The 23,380-nt window shown below is 37.9% G+C and overlaps 5 protein-coding genes across 11 annotated transcripts in view; all 5 read left to right on the top strand.

Annotated features, from left to right (window-relative positions):
- Positions 1–2,784, top strand: part of kif13a (kinesin family member 13A) — a 37,779-nt gene extending 34,995 nt beyond the window's left edge. For all 4 annotated transcript variants that reach the window (XM_067511238.1, XM_067511239.1, XM_067511237.1 and 1 more), the window contains one exon: positions 267–2,784. In XM_067511238.1, the coding sequence (XP_067367339.1) occupies positions 267–400 (134 nt within the window). In that variant the 3' untranslated portion in view covers positions 401–2,784. The remainder of the gene's footprint in view (positions 1–266) is intronic.
- A 410-nt stretch (positions 2,785–3,194) lies between these two features.
- Positions 3,195–8,448, top strand: rbm24b (RNA binding motif protein 24b). Of its 2 annotated transcripts, none has more exons than XM_067511248.1 (4): positions 3,195–3,365; positions 3,721–3,844; positions 4,149–4,203; positions 6,835–8,448. In XM_067511248.1, exons 1-4 carry the CDS (start codon positions 3,195–3,197, stop codon positions 7,184–7,186), a joined length of 702 nt encoding a protein of 233 aa, XP_067367349.1. In that variant the 3' UTR covers positions 7,187–8,448. The 2 variants fall into 2 exon arrangements, with proteins under 2 accessions (XP_067367349.1, XP_067367350.1); XM_067511249.1 differs by lacking the exon at positions 3,195–3,365 and adding an exon at positions 3,471–3,604.
- A 1,111-nt stretch (positions 8,449–9,559) lies between these two features.
- Positions 9,560–13,764, top strand: grinab (glutamate receptor, ionotropic, N-methyl D-aspartate-associated protein 1b (glutamate binding)). 3 transcript variants are annotated; one of them, XM_067510417.1, is made up of 8 exons: positions 9,560–9,723; positions 10,726–11,017; positions 11,095–11,198; positions 11,637–11,837; positions 12,177–12,305; positions 12,389–12,532; positions 12,802–12,925; positions 13,452–13,591. In XM_067510417.1, exons 2-7 carry the CDS (start codon positions 10,783–10,785, stop codon positions 12,892–12,894), a joined length of 906 nt encoding a protein of 301 aa, XP_067366518.1. In that variant the 5' UTR covers positions 9,560–9,723; positions 10,726–10,782; the 3' UTR covers positions 12,895–12,925; positions 13,452–13,591. The 3 variants fall into 3 exon arrangements, with proteins under 3 accessions (XP_067366518.1, XP_067366516.1, XP_067366517.1); XM_067510415.1 differs by lacking the exon at positions 12,802–12,925 and having other exon boundaries at positions 13,452–13,764; XM_067510416.1 differs by lacking the exon at positions 12,802–12,925 and having other exon boundaries at positions 9,578–9,686; positions 13,452–13,764.
- Positions 13,765–14,194: 430 nt separating this feature from the next.
- LOC137130358 (speriolin-like protein) lies at positions 14,195–16,973 on the top strand. The gene is made up of 4 exons (XM_067510418.1): positions 14,195–14,610; positions 15,980–16,195; positions 16,288–16,412; positions 16,541–16,973. Exons 1-4 carry the CDS (start codon positions 14,451–14,453, stop codon positions 16,871–16,873), a joined length of 834 nt encoding a protein of 277 aa, XP_067366519.1. The 5' UTR covers positions 14,195–14,450; the 3' UTR covers positions 16,874–16,973.
- A 388-nt stretch (positions 16,974–17,361) lies between these two features.
- smpd5 (sphingomyelin phosphodiesterase 5) lies at positions 17,362–21,481 on the top strand. Its single transcript, XM_067510414.1, has 7 exons — positions 17,362–19,780; positions 19,946–20,021; positions 20,135–20,275; positions 20,380–20,469; positions 20,586–20,649; positions 20,745–20,904; positions 21,053–21,481. Exons 1-7 carry the CDS (start codon positions 18,659–18,661, stop codon positions 21,155–21,157), a joined length of 1,758 nt encoding a protein of 585 aa, XP_067366515.1. The 5' UTR covers positions 17,362–18,658; the 3' UTR covers positions 21,158–21,481.
- The last annotated feature ends 1,899 nt before the right edge of the window (positions 21,482–23,380 follow it).

A 23,380-nucleotide genomic window follows, 5' to 3' on the forward strand; every position in this document is an offset into this window, starting at 1 on the left:
ATATATATGTGCCATTATTTGTAATAATATCATTTAGTAGAATAGAGGACTGTCAAGTTCATTTTTTAATTTGGTAAATGTTTCAGTACTTATTTTGGTACATATCAGTTCTCTAGTATCTAAATTTTATAGATCCTCATCTTAAATGTTGTTGCATGCTATGTGCAAATATTACACAAATGTTGTTATCAAATGTGTTACCCATCAAATGTAAATGTCAGTGTATGCAAACAATTGAGCTAGAGTTTTGCTTTATACTTCTGCAGGTAAGCACAATGGGACTGTCCAGGGCAGAGTGTATTTCCGCTGCCCCCAAGGCCACGGTGTGTTTGTAAAGCCATCTCGTCTCACCAGAGGACCGTCCTCCAAAGACACAGAACCCCATACTCTGATCAGATAGGACACAAAGAGGCACCTGCTTTCTGAGGAATAGCAGGGCCCTGAGGGTGGTCCTCAGATCCTGTGCCTATGGGTGAACTGCAGTCACTGAGCAGACATATTCTGTAGGCCTGTCTCCTCCTCTGAAGCATATTGTACCTGTGCATTTAATGAAGGTTTAATCCCAAAAAACTGTTCACTGAGAATTCACTATGCACATATCTGAGTTTTCTACATGCTGATATTTTTGATAGGGAACCTAACTTTGAACTGGGAGTTCATATGGAAATACTAACCACATTCACTTTCTTACATTAGTGTCTGAACTTTAGATATAATTGTTTTATAAGACAATGTCTCCTCCGCTGAGGCTCATAGTGGAGTAAACTGGTATATGAAGATTAAGAATGTACTACTGTTAATAAACATTGATAATTACATCAATATGATATGTCAGGGGTAACCAAAGAACTACGGTTCCATATCTGCTGTTATAAGTAATGTGTTATTTTTCTAATGTATGTATCTGGAGGTATTCAGAATTTATCTGCCTCCAAGTAAAGATTAGTGCCATATCTTTAGGAGAAATGCCACAAACCCTGAACAGAGGACAAATCTGCAAAACCTGAGTTGCTTTCAGTGTTTGACTGCAGGTAGCATGTTTAATTATCTTGTTTAAGTACTGTAACACTGTGGAGGAAATAATCCCCATCCAGCATGAGACTCTTGCTGTTTGAAGGCTTGCACTGGAAAGGATTCTTGGAGAGTTTGCCAACTGTCTTCCGACTAATGAAAAAGGTGTTTCTATCTGATGGGACTGAAAAACTGTTATCACTTAAATCTGCCAATATACTGATGCCCTGTCACCCTGTTTCCAGAATGAAAGGCACATAAACCCCATACTACTCATTGAACTTGCCATAACATGTTCACTGTCACAGCAACTAACAATATGAACTTGAAACATGTGTGTATATCTTGATGCCCAGAGACATTCAGAATGCCATTCAGTCTAACAGACTGATTGAAGACTTGTCCATCTGCATTCTCTATGCTAACTGTCAGATAAACAACACTTTGTGTAGGCAGGTACTCAACAATGCACTTTTGTCTTTTGAGGACAGGATGCAGAAGTGCTGAAGTTGTTTAGTTACAGAGAATTGTTGTCCTATGAACACATTTTAATGGAAGAAGAAGAAACTGTGGAATTGACTCAAAAGTAGATATATAATCAAGCTGTTACTACAAGTAAATTAAAGAAACCCAAGACCTTACTTTAAAGAAGAGAACAAAGCTGCTCTCCCTCATAAGGAGTTGTAAATAGAAATTTGAACATAGAACATAGAATTTACACTATTATAATGTACAGAATTGTATTTATAATGTATCTCAAACTGTTTTTATTGGTACAAAATGTTCTAAAATAGAACATTTACAATCAATGTATGTGTGGACTCTTTATCAGAGCATTTTTTTAATTGAATTGATCAAATCTTATGTTTTTTATTTAGAAAGCTTTAGTTCCCTTCAAATTTGTGCTTTTAGTTTCCAGATGTTTTTATGGTGGGGCGTACTTTAGTTGTCATTTTAGTATTCATGATGTGACAATTATCTATCTAATCATCTATCTAGTAATCTAATGTGCTTGAAATTCATAAAACAGAAAATACCACTGCACTCATGAGACCTTAATAATATCATACCACTAAGGAGAGTGAGGTCAAAACTGCAGTGGATTTGGCTGTTTCTGTAATTTGATGATGTGCTTTTTAAATTATGATGGAGTGCATTTTACAAAGGAAAAAGCATAGGAGGCTTTATCAAAACATTGTACACGGCATGAATCTGCCAGAATCTTTGATCCTTTCAAGTTTTCGTAAATTACTGACACCTAACTGAAAATGATTTGGACAGGGTAGTTTCACTGAAAACTTTAGATTTTATAAGAAAGGGCATAATTTCATTCATACTGCTACATGTCAAACCTTGTCCGAGCAGTCAGAAGCTGAGCAGCTTGTTTACGAATGAAGAATAGTGTCACCCAGTGGAGCTAATCCAGGCTGCTGGCTGACAGCAACCAAACAATACTAGAGAAGGTTCAGTGCTGGTCTAACCATCTGTACAGTGAGTGTAGATAACATGATTCGTTTAGCAAATGAGCTAGGTCACTCTTCCAAGGGCCCACAGTGACCGATTTAATCCTGCCAGTCCTGGGAATATAGCAGGCAACAGGTTCGCTTGTTGTATTCCTGTTCAGTTGTCAATCCTTCGTGAATATGGTTTCTTAGAAAATGACTGATTAAGATTAGAAAACGTAACAAGGGACGGATAAATAACGTGTGAAATACACTTTGGCTGTTGATGTGCTTTGTTGTCTGCATGAGGTTCCACTGCGGGAAAAACTTATAAGTCACATGATTTTATACTAAATGTAAAACACACATCTGAAAGTCCACGTCGTCTCAGACTTCTGCCTTTGCCCAGATCTCTTCTCGCTTTATTAGGAAAATCAAAGAACCTTATTCTGGGTTTTTCTACATTTATTTTCGCACAGCGTGTCCTTGCCACCGGTTTAGCAGCTGTGCGACAGTAGGCAGCCTGAGCACAGCGTGGTGGTCTAGATATGGGTGGAGTTAAGTATCTGTGTCACACAATGACAACTGGGAAATTTCCTGCTACAGACTAACAGGTGTTCTTCCCTGGATCCACAGTCACATTGTGGGGAGACTGGCTGTCCTTAGACTCTCCCTGATCCAGCTCTCCGTTCTTCACTTTATCTTTACAGCTTCCAGAATATCGCTCCAACGCATCCACAAATGATGCACTCGGCACAGAAAGACACCACTTTCACTAAGATCTTTGTGGGAGGTCTTCCTTACCACACAACCGACTCAAGTCTCAGGAAATATTTCGAAGTGTTCGGGGACATCGAGGAGGCTGTGGTCATAACTGATCGACAGACAGGGAAATCCCGAGGTTATGGATTCGTAAGTGAACTAAATGAAACATTTTAGTGGTTTTAAAGTTGCTTGCACATGTGCGTAATCGGGGTAAAGTAAACTGAGCAAGTACGGGGGCATATCTGAAAGTGAACTCGGACATGGTTTCCTGTTCTGTGTGACAGCCAGGTTAGAAATAGTTCATTTGTAGCTGTTACTGTGGCAGACACTGGAAAGCCATGGCTTACTAAGGGTCTGGAACAGGAGAGGTGATCAGACGTTTTTAGGTCTGAGCTGGAACAAAACAGGTGGTCCACAATTGGTGGATAACCCCTGATCACACTTGCCAGACTTGACATTTCCCAAAAGTGAATAGAAAATGTTTTTTTTTTTTTTCTTGTAGGTGACCATGGCAGACCGGGCCTCTGCTGACCGAGCCTGCAAAGACCCCAACCCCATTATAGATGGAAGGAAAGCCAATGTGAATCTGGCCTATTTGGGGGCCAAGCCCAGGGTCATACAGCCAGGTGAGAGACTGTATTTCACACCTTAGATTGACTTTAAAATTCCCCACACACATTGCACACAGTGAGCAACACCAAGGTTCAAGAAGTAGATACAGTTTCATTAGATAGAAATTAGAAAATTTAAATAGGATATATTCACGGTGACATTAGGAAAATTAGCCCACATGTCCTTGATTATATTTTTTCCACTTTCTTTGAAAGCCTTGCAAAGCATAAAACCACTATCTCCAAAATCAACTCCACTGTTCTTGATAAATCTCCAAGATGTTTCACAAAACTTTAATAATTATTATTTTTGTTTCAGGATTTGCTTTTGGTGTGCCTCAGATCCACCCAGCATTCATCCAAAGACCTTATGGGTATGTTACTCTGCTTCTTTCACAAAGTCTGCTTTTATAAAAACACTAAGTTGAAACAGCTATTATTGTTGTAAACAACTTTTTTTTAATTGTTGCCTCCTCCTGGTAAATCCTGAATGAGGATATGTGAGTGTGAATTTGTACCCCTCACTTTGGCGTTGACTGTGAAGGAAGTGAACATGTGTCTCCAGCCATTACAGCACTTGACTTCATGTTGTCTATCTCTCTCTGATCTGACAGGATCGGTAACGGTTAAAATAGCTGATGAAGGGACATGATGATTTGAGGAATAGCTGAGTCTGCATTGGGCAGAGCACTAAAGTCTTACCTGTATACTCTGACATACACAAACAAACTGAAATGGTGACTAGATGCATGGAAGTCTTATGTTTTTTTTTTTGTTTGTTTGTTTGTTTTTCAGTTTTACATAGTACATAGACTGGTGTGTGCCTTGTTTTCAGTATGATGTGGTTTTCAGCTTAACTGTGTGCTAATTTTCTACTTGCAGTGCGGGAGGTGGGGAGTGCAGGAGGTTTTTGTGCAGACTTGGAGAGTTTTGATAGGGAGTTGTAACTGCAATGGGGTGTTGATTCTTTTTTTTTTTTGTTTAATGATTTATTTCTGATTTAGCCTGTGGTTTATTTTTTCCAATTTGTAGTTAACCCTAAGTTGACTGTGTTTTGTTGTCAAAAGGGGGCTGATGACCACTCACACTGTGTTAATTTCGAAATCGATCCCCTGCAACAAAACAAACACTGGCTTGCATGTGGGAGTTCTTTTTCTGTTTCCTTACCAATGATGCTGTGGTTTTTTTGTTTTTCTTTTAAATATTAACCCACTGCTGTCATTTGTAGCGTATATTGACAGGTACCCAACAACATGTTTTGAAATTTTTTAATAGTTCCAGTGGCTGCCATGTAACGCTAAAAATAAAATGTGCAGGAGGAATGAAAACGCACATAGAGAAGCCGAGAAGTTGCCCCCCCCTCCCGCTGTGTACACTATTATTAAAGCACCAGTGTTGTGAAGAAAGTCACTTTCGTATGTTAAGACTCCAGTTGAATGGTGGATCAGATTGTGTATTCACCAATTGTAGGACTGATTATGGAATCACTACTTAGTTTAACAACAACTAAACAAATCCTGAGTTATTTTTTTTAAATCTAGAGGGCACAAATGTTCACTGCACTGTAGGTTGGAGACACAGATCTTAGCCAGTCTCTTCGGCAGCAGCTGTTGGCTATAGTGATCTCCACAGCCTCTCAAATTCAAATGGAAAATGGGAGTAACTCGACAGCGCTGTTAATAATGTATGGCCCAGACAGGGCCGCCTGGCTGTGGACAACAGGTGGACCGAGTCATGTGCCCATGAGGCCTTCGGGTTACGTGCCGGGGATTACCCATGTGTTCTGGTGATTTATAAAGCATCCTTATTTGGTCCCTAACTTGTACAATCACAAAATGTTCATTCCACCTCTTTCTGTTGATGTCAAAATCAGAAATAATAGCAGTATGGTAGCTTCCATCTTTGAAGATGACATTCAATAAGATTTATAAACAAACCATGTAACATTATCTGTGGCAATTATGCGTCAGCCATTGTAGCAAAGATAGCTCTTTACAGCAGGGTATCATACGCTACAGCCCTGGTAACAATATCACCACTTCTTCACCAGCTAGAATACTGCTAGTCTGATGATAAAGAAGTAAACTCAGAAAAATCACTGAGACAATTCAGTGGTGTAGGCAGCCATTACAGTGCACGAGTGCCCTGCCATGCGTTACTGAAGGAGAAGATCAGCTTGTACTTTGGAGATGACAAGGGGAGCAAAAATAGCATGCTTCCAGCCTCGCTTGTCAGTCAAGTTGGCGTGTGTATCTTTGTGTGTGGGGGCTGTATGTGTGTCAGAAGGGGAGGGGGAACTTGTCTATGGACAAATATAACAGTTTTACACCTGCCCCTCAGTATACTTACTCAGCACTTAACGCAAGTTTACATTTACTCAGATATTACAGGCTTGTATTTATCTAATGTAGAATATTGCTCTTCCAATGCCCCCCAAACCATTTTTTCCTTTAAAATTGTTAAAAAGATTTCTTCTTTTTAGGAGAAATGGCTCCAACAATGTGTCAGAGCCTATTGCATATCTTATTTGCTTAATTTTAATGTAAAAGTGATAGAAAGCCTACGTGTTTGTGTTTAAGGACGTATTAACATGTGTGGGCATGCCTGTATTTGTGGTGCTTCAGTATGCGGATAGAATAATGTCCACTTTTTTTCTTGATATGTTGCGGTGCTGTGCAATAGGCTCACATTTTGTAAACTTTTCAGTAAAACACTGGGTGCAGAGCTGGCCTGTGTCTTCTTTTAATGCCTTACTGTGTTTTAAGATTCTGGTGCTTTTTTTTTTTTTTTAAATCTGCGCTTGTGTTCCTTTTTGGTTTTGCTGCTTTCTTAACTTTTCATTTCTAGGTAGGGTTTTCTGTTGTTAATGAATGGATTTGCTGTGTTCTGGAGACTGGATTGACATATTTTTGGCGCCTGCTTTTTAGTTTTCCAGAATTAAGTTTCACCGTTGGACAGGTAACTGCTCGTGGCTCTGCTTTTACCCATGTCTTTGTATCCTACAGGATCCCTGCTCACTACATCTACCCTCAGGCCTTTGTCCAACCCAGTGTGGTGATTCCTCATGTACAACCTTCTGCTGCTACAGCAACAGCTGCTGCTGCCACTTCTCCATACCTTGACTACACAGGAGCAGCGTATGCTCAGTACTCTGCAGCTGCTGCCACTGCTGCTGCCGCTGCCTATGATCAGTATCCATACGCGGCCTCACCAGCACCAACAAGCTACATGACTACAGCAGGGTATGGATACGTCCAGCAGCCACTCGCAACTGCTGCCACTCCAGGAGCTGCTGCTGCTGCTGCTGCTTTCAGCCAGTACCAACCACAGCAGCTCCAGACAGATCGCATGCAGTAAAAAAATCCAAACTAGCTAAAAGGAGGACAGTGGAGGTCAACTCCCACTTTGAATAAGACAAAGTTATAAGTAGAAATACAGTAGAAGCTGAATGATGGCATCACACCCAGATTTTAGCTTAGCAGTCCAAAGAGCCTGAGGAAAATCAAAAATATGAAGACAAATGAGGAACTACTGTATATTCTGTTGAAAGGAGATCAGTATTCTGTCACTATTACATCTATTTAATATTTATATCTATTATGACTATATAATATTTAATATTTATTCAGCAGTAAAATTGTTAGCTGAAGTACACTTACACTGGACCTCATGTTAACCATTGCTGAAATTTATGAATTTATTTCAGTGGAATTTGTATAAACTCGGATACATTTATGTCTTATGATCAGGTTTCCTACCCACTACTTTGAAAACCAGCTAAAACATGCAATACACATGGGAACAGCATGTTGTATCACCATGCAGTTTTCAGTATTTAATAGTTTTGAACAATTACTTTGTTTGGTAAAGCTATGCAGATATTTATAGTGAATTCAGTGTTTTGTTGGGGTTGTTCCTCTTTTTTTCTTAAAACAGTTTGGAGTGACATAGATTAGATAGCCTCTCCTAGTTCCGTTGTAAAAAGTATTTTCTTAATGGTACAAAAGACAAAATGCAGCTAATGCTGGTAAAAGTGCTCACTTTTCTTCCCTTTAAATTAAACCTAAAGTAAGCTCAGCAGAAAGGAAGAAACTTTGTTGAATGTAAATCTTTCCTTTTAAAAAAAAAAACAACTAAAGTTTCCTAATGTGCCTTTTTAAATTATGCTATTTATGTATTTATTATGAAGCCTTACAAAGATAAACCCTGTATTTGTGTTCATGCTTTAGGATGAAGTCTACATTAGAACATGTCAATATGTGCTGCTGCATCTCACATGATCGAGAAGCATTATGTATGTTGAAATGTGGCTTAACAAAGCACTACACTGTGTATAAAGAACAAAATATGAGTGGAAAGGTAGCAATAAGTCAAATGCTTTTTTCTGTTTTCTGTAGACTTAATATTGTTGTCTAAAATAGATCCTTATTAATGTTGCTTTTTATACTTCAGCAGTTTGATAATAATAAATAACTGTCAACTTTTTACATTTTTTTACATTTGATGTCTTGACATTAAATGTTTTCTAATGTAAGGGTATCTGTTTCACCTTGCATTTTTATTGCATGACTCAAAGAAATGCACATGTAATTTGTGAAATAAAAAGAAATTACCTTCAACATTTTTATTCTATTTTGTATAATTTCAATTTTGTTCACATCCTCTTATTTGTTTAATAAAATCAGGTGTGTCCCACAGTTGTGAATAAAAAAAAACAAACAATAGCAAAATAATGCAGCCATGTATACATCTAAACTATAATAAATCGGTGTGATAACCATAGCTTTTTATGTAATAATAATATAAGTAACTTTACTTCTGCAATGTACAAAATGCAACTGAAACGTTATGCATGAAGAGGCTTGAGTCACTAGCTAGTAATGGATTGCAGATTTTTAAAATTGATTTACACATACAAATACTACTGGAGGGTTTTCATGCATGCCATTATTTACATTATAAATCACTGCAGATGTTTTTGCTACATTAATCTTGCTTGCTGTTACTCCGATATAGTATGTCCTTCCAATGTTACAGAGTTGTTGGTAAAAGTAGCTGATATCCTCCATATTATGTGAAATTGAACAAATCAAAAACCTCAAACTAAACATTGTAACGCTCCTACCTCATGTACCTGCATTAACATGATTATTTCTCAGACAAACAAAGGATTGCTCATTTTGCCTATACTAATACCTTATCATATATTCGATTTTTGTATGGGTGATTTAAACTTTCTGCTCACTTGTCCATTTGTAAAGCGCAAACACAAGTGAGGTCTGAGTGAAGTTACAATTTAACTGCTTTCTAGGAACTGGATGGGAATGGACAGGATGATTTTAGCCTTGTTTCCCCATGTTGTAATTCACTTTTAAAGAACAGGGTCCTGGGATACAATGGGGAGGGGGATTAGGATTAGGATTACTTTACTGTCTCCCTTAAGAGAAAATATTATAGATTAGAGATATTATCAAAATCAATCATATTTGAAGACAATGCTGCTGCATTCACATCAAATTCAAATTGGCATTTTATACCAACGTATAATCGTTCATGTAATGCAAAGTTAATATATGACTGCATTTTTTATGTGCGTTATTTCCAGTATACACAACCGAGGCTGTGGTCATACAATGGTTTGTTGTTGGATGAAACGAACTCAAGAAACTCGTAGAATTTAGGATTATTAACAATTTCGCCCTTAATCCGAAGTCACCTGAACGCGGCATTACGTTCGTTAACCCACGGAGGCGGGGCAGGGGGGGAACGTTTTCCCAGCATTAAGTGCACAAAAAGAAGAAATACATTTTCGAAGTGGGACTAAGAATCTGCAAAAATCACCACAAATTATTTTCTTGTAAATCAGTTGGATTAACACGCCGATTGCCAGTAGCGTGAGTAGCTTTGAAAGACACAATCGTGTTGCTTTTCGTTTGGCTAGCGTGAACTTTGTTGTTGAGTAAAAAAAACAAAAACGATGATCGCCCGTGTCGAAGCTTTACGCTAAGTTTCGATTTTATTACTGCGCTGCGATTGACGCGTTTTTACCCCAATTATTGCTTAGTTTTATGTGTTAATGTGATGTCAAATATAAAATCGCGTATAAATCATGTAGGCTAAATGGTTGCGACTAGTCTTAAGTGAAAAAACGTTAAATTAGTTAAATGTAGAGCGATATCTAGGTGCGCTTTAATATTGGAGGCAGGTTATCAGCAAAATGTTATATGGTAACTTTTATTTGGGAACCGTCGGATCTTTGTACATTTGACGTTACAATACAAGTAAGGGGAAGTTCTCATGTTCTCGACATTGAAACAGGAAGAAAGAACCCAGCAAATGTCTTGTTAGATGGTTTAAATCGGTTTAAAAACACACAAACCAATGACTAAGATAAGGACTTCAAAGAGATTTAGACGTTGACTTAATAAATAAATAAATATAAATATAAATATAAATATATATATATATATATATATATATATATATATATATATATATATATATATATATATATATATATATATATATATATATATATATCTTTTTAGAAAGTTTTTTATATTTTGTTTGTCTTGAGGTGGTGGGTATGAGGGGCTTTTATTTCTTCATTTAGACACGTGAATATATTTTTTTACACTAACCCTCGTTTAGGCCTAGAACTGATCCTATATTTAGTGTTGAAAACTGAACAACATGCAAATATAATAAGCAATAAATATTTTTTTGAATTAAAAGTGTCGTAGATGCTTGTTAGTTTTTATATTTACCCGGAAGTCAGTATCGTCACGTGCCTTCACAGCGTCTCGCACTGTACACTGCCGTCTTCATTTAAATGGTGCTGTTTATTTCCTAATTCAAATATTACATATGTCATCTTTTTATTTTATGCTTCTTAGCGCCATCCCAATAGACCAGCACCTTCAGTAAGTCTCCGCTTACGATCCAAGCCAGAGATGACCACCGAGAAGACCAGCTCTCCACCATTGCTCTCCGGACATCCAGCGTTTCCTCCGGTACTTGACACAAACATGCAAAGCCCGAACCTGCAAGGGGGCGCAGCACCTTGTGGTCCTCCGTGCCCCCCACCAGCTGCTTTTGGACCAAGTGTTCCTGGAGCTTTTGGGGTGGCCATGAATCCTCAAGGCGGATCGGGATATGTCGTAAACGCCGGCTTTAATGACTCTAATTGTTAGTAACTCAACCTCGTGTCATATTGATAGGAAGTGTGTTTTGTGTCAAATTCATCAATTTTATGTTTCTGGTAGGTGTGTACAATAACCAGGAGGATCCACCGCCACCGTTTGAAGATAATGAAGTATTTGATTTTGGATTAGATAACAAGATAATAAGAAGAGCATTTATTCGAAAGGTAAGGAGCCATGTGAATAATTCGTCTGGATTTATGAGCCGGTTGTAGGTAGTTTTCAAAATCATTGAGCAGTGAATAACTACAGTGAATTATGTTTGAAGTAACTTCTTTACCTGTTAAGTTATTTTATCCATTAAGAGGTTCTCGGTTAAATATTTGCAAAATACTACACAATATAGTATAAATGGCTCAGTGGTAACATACAAAGTCCTCCAAATGTAGAATCTTAACAATAGAATTTTTTTACTTTTTATTACTTTTATTTTACTTTTATTTTATTACTTTTATTTTTTACTTTTTTATTAGATAGAGTTTCATAGTCATATTCTGAAGAAGAATTAACCTTAACATACCCTGCTTGGAGAACTTTTTATACTGTGGTATAAAAAAGTGTCGTTGTTGTTGGAAATCCTGTGTATCTGCTGCTTTTTCTACCAGGTATTCATGGTGTTAACTACTCAGCTGATGGTGACTTTAGCCTTTGTGGCCCTTTTCACCTTTGTGGAACCAGTGAAGATGTTTGTTGCTGTCAATGTCTGGACCTATCTGGTGTCATACGCCGTGTTCTTTGTGTCACTTTGTGTGATCAGCTGCTGTGGCAATGTTCGCCGAAGACATCCATGGAACCTAGTTGCACTGGTAAGAATGCTCTGAACAGGAAACAAAGGCGAGGAATTGCAGTTCTAGAGACTGTTATCAGATTTGGACTCTTGAATGGTTATTGTGTAGGCATTCTGCTTTATATATTAATGTCATTTAAGAAAGAATGTTTCTAAAAACTAAATATATAAGTTTCCTTGCTGAAAACCTAACTGTGTTTTTAGGACATTTCAGTCTACAATTGTTAGATACAGACATTTAATTTAAGTTGGTATATACACATACATGTTTTAACCGCAATTTCTTTGTTTCATACCTTGGAACTACACTCCCAGACATGTCAAACATTACTCATGTATTTGTTTTAATAAATTTCAGGCTGTCCTGACCCTCAGTATGTCCTACATGGTGGGAATGATCGCGAGCTACCACGACACTGACTCAGTGATCATGGCAGTAGGCATTACAGCAGTTGTGTGCTTCACAGTGGTGATCTTCTCTCTGCAGGTCTGTAAATGTCAGTTTACGTTTCATGTGTATATCATGTACAGCAATCACACAGTGATTTCCCTTTTGGCTTCCTCCTGCAGACCAAGTATGACTTTACCTCCTGCTACGGCATGCTTTTCGTGTGTCTCATTGTCCTGATCGTCTTCAGCATTCTCTGCATCATTATCCATAACAGAATTCTGCACATTGTGTATGCTGGATTGGGAGCGTTGCTTTTCACCTGTGTAAGTCCTTAGACAAACTTTATTTCTTCTAGTTTTAATGTATATGATCATGTTGACTGATGCATCAGTGATAGCCATAGCTGGTAACATTATATTTTCAGGTTGTCTGTCCATTTCATTCTAGTGAACATGATGTCTCAGGAATGTGTTGAAAGATTTAAAAAAATTGCAACAAATTAAAACTGTGCTATCATAGAAATGATTCAAGAATTTCTTCAAATGTCTTGAAGAGATTTCTTTAAATTTGCTATTTGAATTTGATATCACAGAAACGCTCTCGTGAAATTTCTTCAAATCCCATAAAGTATCTAGAAGGACTCAACGATAAACTGATTTTGGTGGGGAAAAGTCAACTCATTTAACAAAGTCATTCATCTCTTATCTGCCAAGATTGTAAGTGCCTGTAGGAATCTTATTACTTCTGCAACAAATTTTTACTTGGACCCATAGACCAATTGCTTAATATATGAGTCTGGACAGACTAGCATGTAAACTGCAACTTGACTGATTCACAGAGGCATAATGTTGTAATTGTAATTTTCTTTCCAGTTTCAAAATAGGGTAAAACTGCATACCAATTACCAATTACACGTGTTGCTGAAATCCAGCTATGATCACACTAACCAGCCTTTGTATAGTACTTAAAAGTATTTAGATGACCATTACGATAATGATGGTCTGGCTGCATTTAAAACAAATATGTTTCACACAAGTACACAAGTAATACAACCATAAAAGAAGGCACGATTAAGTAAGAAACTAATACTCCAAATAATTTTTAACTCTTATATGCTGTGATGAGGCTACAATACCTGTTGCTTTCCAGAAGATTTGTTAAGTACAAAGAAAACAGATCTCATTGTTTCACTCCAGTTAATGTTTTGATCACTGTAAATTCTGTAAATTTCTTTTGTTACAGTTCTTGGCTTTTGACACGCAGCTGCTCCTTGGGAACAAGCAACTGGCCCTGAGTCCTGAGGAATACATTTTTGCTGCTCTTCACCTATACACAGATGTCATCAACATCTTCCTCTATATTCTTTCTATTATTGGAAGCGCAAGGGGCTGATGAACAGGAAGAAGAACAGCTAGAAATTCCGACAAAAAAGTAGTTTTGACTTCATGCCTATTGCAATCAGTATAGTTTAGTACGGTGTGGTGATTGCATTGTTTAGGATTACTGCTTCACCAAGTGTAACTTGTTTTTTATGTTATTATTTTTTAATAACACATTTTTCTGTTGCAGTGTAATGTGTTGGAATGTGTAGGTCCTGTAATACTGAACTTGAAAGCTCTGGAGAAGGGCATATCATTTTCTAAACCAAATCAATTGTTTTGTGGCCTTTATCAATAGGATAGGTTTCCTCAGTCGTCAGGGCGATAAATCTGTTTATGTCAACACATTATTATTCTGACTTCTGTCTTCCGTACATGTTTGCCGTCTAACTACTTTGGCATACTTTTAGCTAGAAACACAGTTTAAACTTCAAAATGTTCACCTTATAAAGGACATTAATGCTTATATGTGGCATTTTAATATCTCTTATACTTCTTAAGATTTTTATACTTGTTCAAATCGATTACATCATCGATGACATCACATAATTGCCTTTGACATTTTTAAGTCTGCCTGGCTTTGAAGCTTGCCTAACCAGTATATAAGGGAGCCACATTTCATTTCAGCTATTACAGCAAAGGCAGTTCAGCTTTGCTTGGAAAATCCTTACAATGGCGAAGCATTCACAGTACATTTTCTGTTTGGTAAGACATTTTTATTACACCTTGTCTCAATCCTTTGTATCAGGTGAAAAATGCCTGATAGAACCAGAGAATCATGTGAGTTGATACAAATTCATTCTGACAGTATCCTGAAACTTTTTGGTGCTTGTGGCTCAGCAGTGAAACTAGGAAACCCACAATGGACCCAGAACAAAGCATTGTTGCCTTGCAGTTGGAAAATGAAAGACTTGAACAGGAAAACGATCAATTGAAGGTGACGATAAGTGTGGTCAAGGAAAACCAAGACTTGAGAGCCAGGTTGCAGAACTTCAACGATGTAACTCAGTTGGAGCGAACAGGTAGTGAGTGTTTTTATTTTGCCACTAGATTTTTAGTCTATGATGTCAGCATATATATACTACTCACAAAAAGTTAGGGATATTCATCTTTCGGGTGAAATTTATGGAAAATGTAAAACATTCATGTTACAGTGATATATATTATATCGTGACAGTCAGGCATTTAAGTAGAAGCATGCATTGGCAATTTTCTTCATCTCAATTTATAGAGACAAAAGCTAACAGTGGTGGGTATACCACAACAAAAAATGTCAACGTCTAAATAACTTGTCAGTTGTCATGTGTCCTCTTGGCTTCATGATGTCAAAATGTGAACAGCATGACGAAGAGGACCATTCAAATACAAATTGCCATTGAACCAGAACATTTAGTGGTCAATAATCACATTGTGATCTTTGTGGTCAATCACTTTATCAGAGAACAGAATGTTATGCAATAAGCACTGATACATTGAACAGCTGGACATGTGCATTCAAAAGTTTAAAAAAGGTCAAATTAAGCTCCTGTAAAGGTTGTAGTGCATTTTAGGTGCGGTCTGAAATTTCACCCGCAATTCGAATACCCCTATTGTTTTGTGAGTGGAGTAAATTTCCAACAAATAAAAACTAATTTATCCAACTGAATGTTGAAGCAGAATTTCATAGGATGTTGAGCGTTACAAATCCAAAGTGATTATCTTGAAACCATAACTGGTCTTTGTTATGGTTATCTGGTATCTTAGTATATTTATAATACATTCAAAAGGTTGGTTTTTTATCTTTCCAAGAAAATGAAAATAATTTTATTTTAGAAAGGAGATGTTTTGTTACTTGTTCTCCCTGTGCTCCTGTGGGTTTTCTCTGGGTGCTCTGGTTACCTCCCACAGTCCAAAGATATGCATGTTGGCTAATTGGTGACTTTAAATTGTGGTGTAGCTGTGAATCTCAGTGTGAATGTTTGTCTGTCTGTGTATGTCTCTGTGTTGACCATGGAATAGACTAGGGACCCGTCCAGGGTGTACCCCACCTATCACCCAATGACAGCTGGGATAGGCTCCAGCCCTAAACAGGATAAAAAGTTACAGATGATGGATGGATGTTTTGTTTAACTGGGTTTGCTACCTTCAATTATAATGTCATCTCCCCAAAACTGTAGCCTAGTAGGTAATTCTTCTGTAAAAAAAATTCTTTAAATACACAATAACAAATATTATTTTGTTGGTAAATGTAGAATCTGATGAATTATTATGTATTTGTTATAATTGCATTGTTGTACTTTCAGTGAAATTGTTGTCCATCTTGTTAGACACCATTTATTTAGCGTTCTACAACAAAGTGCTTCATATAAAATGTACAATATGCATGAGAAGAATGCCTGGCTTTTTCTTTAGTTTGCTTGCCATTAGGGAAAAAAACATCTGGTCTATGGCAAACCTTTGATGAGCGACATTTCACAAAACACTTGCAAAAAAAACAATTCAGAGATGAAGCCCCGACCTCGTCCCCTGTTGACTTCAATGCTTTCATCCAATGCTCAATGCACACAACCCCAAGTGAGGAAGCGAACGGTGAAAGCTGCCTGGCTGAGTCTCCTATTGATGTCAAAGGTGAATGATACCTGACAAGGAGAAATTTTAGAGAAGTTATTTTATTCTAATTAAAAAAATATATTATAATAATAATATAATTTTTTTTGTAGATTCAGACAGGTTTATAGGAGAGATCGCCTACCAGTTGGATAGAAGGATTCTGTCCCATGTCTTCCAGGGTCACAAAAGGCTTTATGGTTTCACAGTGCTCAATATACCAGATAAGATAATTGAGGTTAGAAATCTTTCATTAATATTTGAGGTGTTCAAATTTAAACCTTTCATTTTGTCATTTAGAAAATACATACAGTCCACTTTTTTGATTCAGGAAAATGTCTTGGTTTCTCACATCCCTTGTTGCAGGTTAGCACACACCCACTGACAGGAAGGGTAGATGAAGGCTATCGGCTTCATCTCACTCAGAGGTACGCTGACCTCATGGAAAAGCTGAACCAACTGGGCTACAAATCAAAACTTCATCCAACTTTTATTGAATTTATTATTAATACTTATGGGATCCTAAAGGAGAGGCCTGAAGAATACCACAATTTTACAAAAGACTTTATTAGCCCAGAATTTCTAAAAAAGATAATATTGACCATAGCACCAGGAAAACTTCAGAAGGACCTTCTGCTTGTGCTCACCTGTCTCTGCAAATTGGCAGAGAAAGACAGAAAGCCTCTTCTTCTTTGGTAGACATACCACCCATAAACTGGAAATAAAGTGATAAGATACATTTTATATTGCTAGTATTTTTGCATGATGAAATTGCCAGCGTGTAATTGAATTAGATAGATAAAGCCACAAATAATGCTCATATACACTTTTAAATGCCAACTGAACACAGCTTATTGAAGCAATAAACACATAAAAAATCAACCTGTTTGGCATGCAAACAAAAAATGACATTTCTTGCTTACATAAATTGTCTTTAGTGTTATACTTGAAGTTACAGGTTGTTGGCAAGCAAATGAGAATAATGTATTGCCAAAACAGAAAAAGAAACATGACTTGCTTGCAGCCCTGGTAATGTTATGTCAACTCGCCAAGAAATTACAGATATGTGATATACAGAAATGCTTTTTAACTTTGTAACTAGGTGTGTATCTATACTGTGTTGGTCACAGTAAGTATCCTTCCTGAGTTTATCTACCAGCCTTCAACAGGTCACCTCACGGAAGGTCACGTGCCCAAACGGGCCCGACACCATGACAACGCCATTAGGGTGTGCCTTAATAATGCCATTTGCTCGGGGCAGGCTACTTTATTGAGACGTCAATCTTTGTTTCAGACTCAAACTGGTTTTCACCTGAACGTGCTATAATCCGCTAAACAAATGTGCTATAGCAAGCTCCTCGTTGTATGGGTTCATCGGGAGGACTGTGTCACCTTTCGTGCCAAGGTAGGACTGTCGGGGCTGACACGTTAGCGGAGGGTTATTTTCAAGCTAGCTTACATTACGCTGCACGGCAGGAGGACAGGTGACACGCTTTGATTTGTGAGCAATTTGATACACGTAGCTCAGGCTATTGATAAGTGGGGATTCATTATCGTTAACCACGTGTTATAAGGAAACGGCGACGTGATGCGGTCATAAAGATACACGCCAGCGTTTGTGGAGACAAAGTCTTTCTGACTCCCCTTTTCTAAATGAATAGGTGAAAGTGTTAGCTTAGCATAGCTGGTTGGGGATGACTACCTTTACTCAGACTCTCACTAACTTAACCTGTTCGAGTACGCGTTCGACTGGCCACGCTCCGAAATGTCACAAATGTAAATGACCTGATGATTGAATTTATGGCGGCTCACGCTGACTGTGTTCTGTATTTGTATAATCAGCTTGTTTCCGCAGCTTCCTGCATGTAATTTATGTTAAGCACTTTGTGTCAAGGCCAAAGTCTTAGTTACACTGGGAGTAAACCCTTGTATGGAGCCGTTTAAGGACAAATTACCTACTATGAAACTGTTTTTTGTTTTATTTTTATTTTGTCCACTCTGTTTGTATCCTGAATCCATTATATCTTAGGTGTTATTTAAAATGTATTCATTATATAAATATAAAATAAGAGTCGAAAAAAATGTTTGGTTTTCTCTTTGATACACCCAGCGAGTTTACACAATTAGGATTTATGTGTGCACACAAAGGTGTGGTATTCACGTTTTTGTTGTCTTCCCCCCCCCTAGCAACACTGCAGATGGTGACAGCTGCACCTAACTGCACTGCACTCATGTCAAAAACTTCAGTTGCTTCATGTTTCCATAACTGCGTCTATGGGCATGAAGTCAGATAAAAACCAGTTATTCAACTCATACTGTAAATATTTATGTTTTACAATAACAAACCCATGTTATAACATCTTTTGTTTCTCTTGTCTTTAGTGTCCTGTTGAGCCTGTGAAGAAGAGACTTTCTACAGGAATGAGGCCAGAACAGGAATTGCCAGTGTTCATTGTAGTTGTTGCTTAGAGAGTGTGCAGAAGCATGGCCCTGCAGACTTCTCCCTTCCCTAATGGGTTTGTTGCATGCATCCATGCTGTGGGATGGGTTTTAATCCTGCCTTGTTTTTGGTTTCTTGATCGCCTCATTGCTGTGTGCAAGTCCACCACCCTTGAGCAAACCCAGCGACTGGAGCAGGAATGCTACCTCCACCCTCTAACGGTCTTTTTTGGCTCAATTATCTTCTTCCTTCTTTTTCTTGCTACAGCCCCTTTGGCCTTGCTCGGCTTTCTGCTCTGGGCTCCCGTTCAGGTCTGCCGCAGACCCTTTTGCTACCACAGAGTCGTGCCATCCTCACCAGAGAAGGAGAGACACAGGGGATTTGAGCTTGCAGGAAAGGCATCATTTGGCTTTGTAACAGCCAACCTATGTCTTTTGCCTGATGGCATAGCTCGATTTAACAACCTGGGACACACGCAGCGGAGGGCAGCTGCCATTGGTCAGCGCATTGTGGAGGGGGTGTGTCGACCTCATATCCGTATTTTTGTTGACTCCCCGAACAGCTGTGGTACACTCAGCCCCTCCAACAGCCTACTCCCCACAGTTACCTCATCTACATATGGGGCAACAGATAGACAGGCCCAGTCCCCACTAAGTATTTCTTCAGACCCAGCTGACGGACATGTTTCAGTCACAGTGTCCAACAGTCACATGGTTTTTGTGCCCTGTGATGACAAAAAAGAACCCTGCACTGAATCAGATTCTCCCCATGTCAGTTCTAATCAAAACTCCAACCAGCATGGCCAAGACGGTCACCGGAGTGCCCCCCCAGCATTGCTTTCACAGGGTCTCCGCTGGCAGGATGATGTACCCTGGGAGGTGTCATTACTGTTTCCAGCCAACCTAGACATACTGTGCCTGGAGGAGGTGTTTGATAAGAGAGCTGCACAGAAACTGACCCAAGCACTAAGACCTGCATTTGGACACATACTGTATGATGTTGGTGTGTATGCCTGCCAGCCACCAGGCAGATGTTCTTCTTTCAAGTTTTTCAACAGTGGCCTGTTCCTAGCAAGCCGATTCCCAGTGCTCCAGGCCCAGTACCACTGGTTTCCTAACGGTGGTGGAGAAGATGCACTGGCTGCTAAGGGTCTACTTTCTGTTAAGGTGTCTATTTTTTTATATAACTATATATTCTGTATATTAAGCTACTACCAGTTACTGTTGTTGCCGGTTTATTTTTGTTTAGCAAAATGTATATACTACATTAGTCAGGATTTTGTAATACTTATAAGCTAGTGAAAATATAAAGTATTGTTTTCATATTCACAGGTGCTAATTGGGCAGAATCGGAAAAAGAACAATGTTGTTGGCTATTTTAACTGCACACATCTTCATGCACCAGAGGGCAAGTCCCATTTTCTGATTTGGTCTGCTCAGGTTAATATAAAATAGTTTGTAATGGCTAATAAAGAAACAAAGATGAGTATGTTTCATGATAGCTTTCCTGCACTCTCTCAGGTGATGGGGAAATTCGCTATGAGCAGCTAAATATGGTGAGAAAGTGGATTAGTGATTTTCAAGCTGCCAACAAACAGCCAGATGAGGATGTTGTTTTTGATGTGCTCTGTGGTGATTTCAACTTTGACAACTGCTCACCAGGTGAGCTTTTGCTTCTGAAAGGTTTCTATTGTGCCTATTTATAGATTTCTACTGAAATCATCTTCAAGGAGTTTATTTAATATTTCTGTATGTTTTCCATCTAGATGATGCACAGGAACAGAATCATAGTCTGTTTGAGGATTACAGAGATCCATGCCGGGCAGGCCCTGGAAAAGAGAAACCTTGGGTCATTGGTTTGTAACATTTCAACCCATTACACTTAAACATTGACTCCACAAAAAGGCTGCATATTTACAGTATATGAGAAATAAGGACTGTTTATAAAAGTATTACAATGGTTTGTTTAAAGGTACTTTGCTTGAGCAGCCCACCTTGTATGAAGATGATATAAATACCCCAGAAAATCTACAAAGGTACACTTGGTTCCACTGTCACAATACAGTACTACAAATGTGGATTTAACTCATCAAACAATTCATTTGATGTCTTCTTTTGTGTGTCTGTGTAGAACTCTGGAGCGAGAGGAGCTAAGAAAGCAGTATATATCACCCCCTGTTCCTGCAAAGGGTCAGCAATTGGTGTATCCAGAGAGTGGTCAGCCGTGGGTTGGACGACGCATCGACTATATCCTGTACTGCGAAAACTCCATTTCAAAGCACTGCCAAACAGTATGTGTCCTTGTGTGTTTTACTCATTCTTCTACTCAGTACTCTCTTTTATTTTATTTTATTTACTATTCACCCTCTAACACAAGAAAAGAGATTGCCCTAGAAGTTACATTATCATTCAAACCACAAACACTTTTTGTCCTTCCAGGAAATTGAAGAGGTGACTTTTATAACCCACCTGGCTGGCCTTACAGACCATATTCCTGTGGGCTTGAGACTGAATGTAGTTATGGATCAAAGTGTTGATGAATGATGAGTAATGGGGACAAAGCTTCCCATTCAAACAAAGCAAACAAAATGTGCAAAAATATACATTCTTCTGGTTTATAAAGACATGATACTTTGTAGATACTGGAATTTGTGAAAAAATAAATAATTTTTTTACAGCAGTATGCTTTCCAATGAGGTTATACCCTCAGGTAAAAATAGTATGGATTTTTACACATTTTATATTTGGTACATATATGGTTTTACACATTAAGTCTTGTTGAGGCCTGAGGTATTGGTTTTGTTAAACTGTATATTTGTATATTTTTTTCATGAATTTTACAGAAATAAATGTAACAATGTATTTTAACTTGTATTTGGCTTTTAATTTATCAGCTATGATGAGCATAATTTGACTATGCCCATTTGACACACTTGACACTTCATTTACTACATAAAATATTACAGCTATGATGACAATAAAGTCAGTTTCTCTTTAGAGGTCAGATGATGAGCTAAGACACCATTTAAAATGTCTGGCCTGACAAGAGGAACAGCAGCTATATTTTCTGAGAACCTCTGTTGAAAGGATCTTTCTATTAAATATCTTGATTTAATGCACTACATCCATATTACTCCATGTTTATCGAAGAAAATAATTATTTAATATATAATTAGCCTTTTCGTGCAAGCTTTAGTCTCATCCATCCACAACATTTTTCTAAAAGTTTTCTTGCTTTTTTTTTGTGCTTTTGAGCAAACTAGATGAGAAGCAATCTTTTAGAGAGTAGTGGCTTCCTTCCTTGCAAGTTTGCTGTGTTTACCATTGCTCATCAATGCTCTCCTGATGGTAGATAGATATTAGCCACAGCAAAAGAGGCCTTTACTGGCTGTTGTTTATGACCTCCCAGACTAGTAAACAACTTGGTCTGTTTGTTTACCTGTGCATGGGGAAGTTAACAATTCTGTTGAATTTTCTCCACATGCATCCGTTCTGCCAGACAGTAACACCTTTCAGCCTGGTGAACTTCAACAACTTTTCCTTTAAGAGTTACAGAACTCTTAGGCCTTCTGGTTTTGGCTTTTTAATTTCTGTGAGAGTTGACTGGTTTAAATTAATAAAACCAAATATACTCAACTAACAGATTATGTATCATTTTGCAGTAGTTAAGAACTAGGCATTTCATTTTGCTCAAAAGGGAAGATTTCGCCAGCTGCTCCAGTAAACAAAAGAGAAACAAAAAAATAGTGTAGAATGATGTATGTTCTCAGTTCTGACACTAAAAGGTTGTTTTTCAATTCATCTTCCAAAGATGGATTTAAAAGCTGCCAGTAGCTCATTCAAGCCTTAACACAGAGTTAAAAACTGTTTAGAATGAATAAAAATAAATATTATCAACAAATAATTTATGCTGTATTATTATGTAGTTGGTTTGATCCCAAGAGAGAAATTCAAAAAATACTGCAGTATTTAAAAGTTGCATTAAATATGTTCTGACTTCTAAAGCTAAAAGGTTGTTTTTAAATTCATTAAATTCCAAAACTGAAGTACAAAATTCTAAAATTCAGAATTAATTGCAATGTAAAAAACAACTTTATTGCTAGTCTAGTACATTTCAGCTTGCAGCGTTTTGTCAAGGTTGGACCACAAAGGCAAACATGTATCTAGTAGATAAATCATAAAATTGCGATATAAAAATGTCTGCCTGCCTTGTACTTGAATAGAGAGTGGTTTTTCAGTCATGTACAGTATCCAGCTGTTTTTATTTTTTTTATTGTTCAAATGTATACATTAATCAGGTAGGGGCCCTTCTCCATAATGACTGCTTTAAAAACACTTTAAAAAGAGCATTTCTGTTTTTACTTAATAAAGCTTTACTTCTACCATCCCTGCAAATATAAAAAATGCAGTTGATACTGGCACTTTACAAAACTCATTTAAAGCAGCTTCACAATGCAACTGCAAGGGGACAAGCCAGTGTCTTCTTGTGCCAGTCCCAAGTCTGGATAAATGCAGAGGGTTGTATCATGAAGGGCATCTGACGTCAAACACATGCCAAATTAGAAATCCGAATCATGACTTCCATACCAGATCAGTTGGGACCCAGGTTAACAACGACCGTCACCGATGCTGTTGACCTACAGGGTACCGGTGGAAATTTGGCTACTGTTGGTCAAAGGAGAGGAGGAAGGCATGTTCGTAGGCAGAGACAGAAGAGGAAAGCTAAGAATGTAGGACTGACAGCAGGGGACTTTGAATGTTGGGACT

The sequence above is a fragment of the Channa argus genome, chromosome 7, assembly GCF_033026475.1.
Source record: "Channa argus isolate prfri chromosome 7, Channa argus male v1.0, whole genome shotgun sequence".
Lineage (NCBI taxonomy): Eukaryota > Metazoa > Chordata > Actinopteri > Anabantiformes > Channidae > Channa > Channa argus.

Excerpts from the sequence above, each read along its gene's own strand:
- smpd5 (XM_067510414.1), top strand. The coding sequence starts at position 18,659 with ATGGCCCTGCAGACTTCTCCCTTCCCTAATGGGTTTGTTGCATGCATC. Across the intron at positions 20,022-20,134 it reads ACATCTTCATGCACCAGAGG|GTGATGGGGAAATTCGCTAT; the intron begins GCAAGTCCCATT and ends GCACTCTCTCAG. Across the intron at positions 20,650-20,744 it reads ACCCCAGAAAATCTACAAAG|AACTCTGGAGCGAGAGGAGC; the intron begins GTACACTTGGTT and ends GTGTCTGTGTAG.
- rbm24b (XM_067511248.1), top strand. The coding sequence starts at position 3,195 with ATGATGCACTCGGCACAGAAAGACACCACTTTCACTAAGATCTTTGTG. Across the intron at positions 3,366-3,720 it reads AATCCCGAGGTTATGGATTC|GTGACCATGGCAGACCGGGC; the intron begins GTAAGTGAACTA and ends TTTTTCTTGTAG. Across the intron at positions 4,204-6,834 it reads TTCATCCAAAGACCTTATGG|GATCCCTGCTCACTACATCT; the intron begins GTATGTTACTCT and ends TGTATCCTACAG.
- LOC137130358 (XM_067510418.1), top strand. The coding sequence starts at position 14,451 with ATGGACCCAGAACAAAGCATTGTTGCCTTGCAGTTGGAAAATGAAAGA. Across the intron at positions 16,196-16,287 it reads GTCTCCTATTGATGTCAAAG|ATTCAGACAGGTTTATAGGA; the intron begins GTGAATGATACC and ends TTTTTTTTGTAG. Across the intron at positions 16,413-16,540 it reads TACCAGATAAGATAATTGAG|GTTAGCACACACCCACTGAC; the intron begins GTTAGAAATCTT and ends CCCTTGTTGCAG.
- grinab (XM_067510415.1), top strand. The coding sequence starts at position 10,783 with ATGACCACCGAGAAGACCAGCTCTCCACCATTGCTCTCCGGACATCCA. Across the intron at positions 12,306-12,388 it reads TGGTGATCTTCTCTCTGCAG|ACCAAGTATGACTTTACCTC; the intron begins GTCTGTAAATGT and ends TTCCTCCTGCAG. Across the intron at positions 12,533-13,451 it reads GAGCGTTGCTTTTCACCTGT|TTCTTGGCTTTTGACACGCA; the intron begins GTAAGTCCTTAG and ends CTTTTGTTACAG.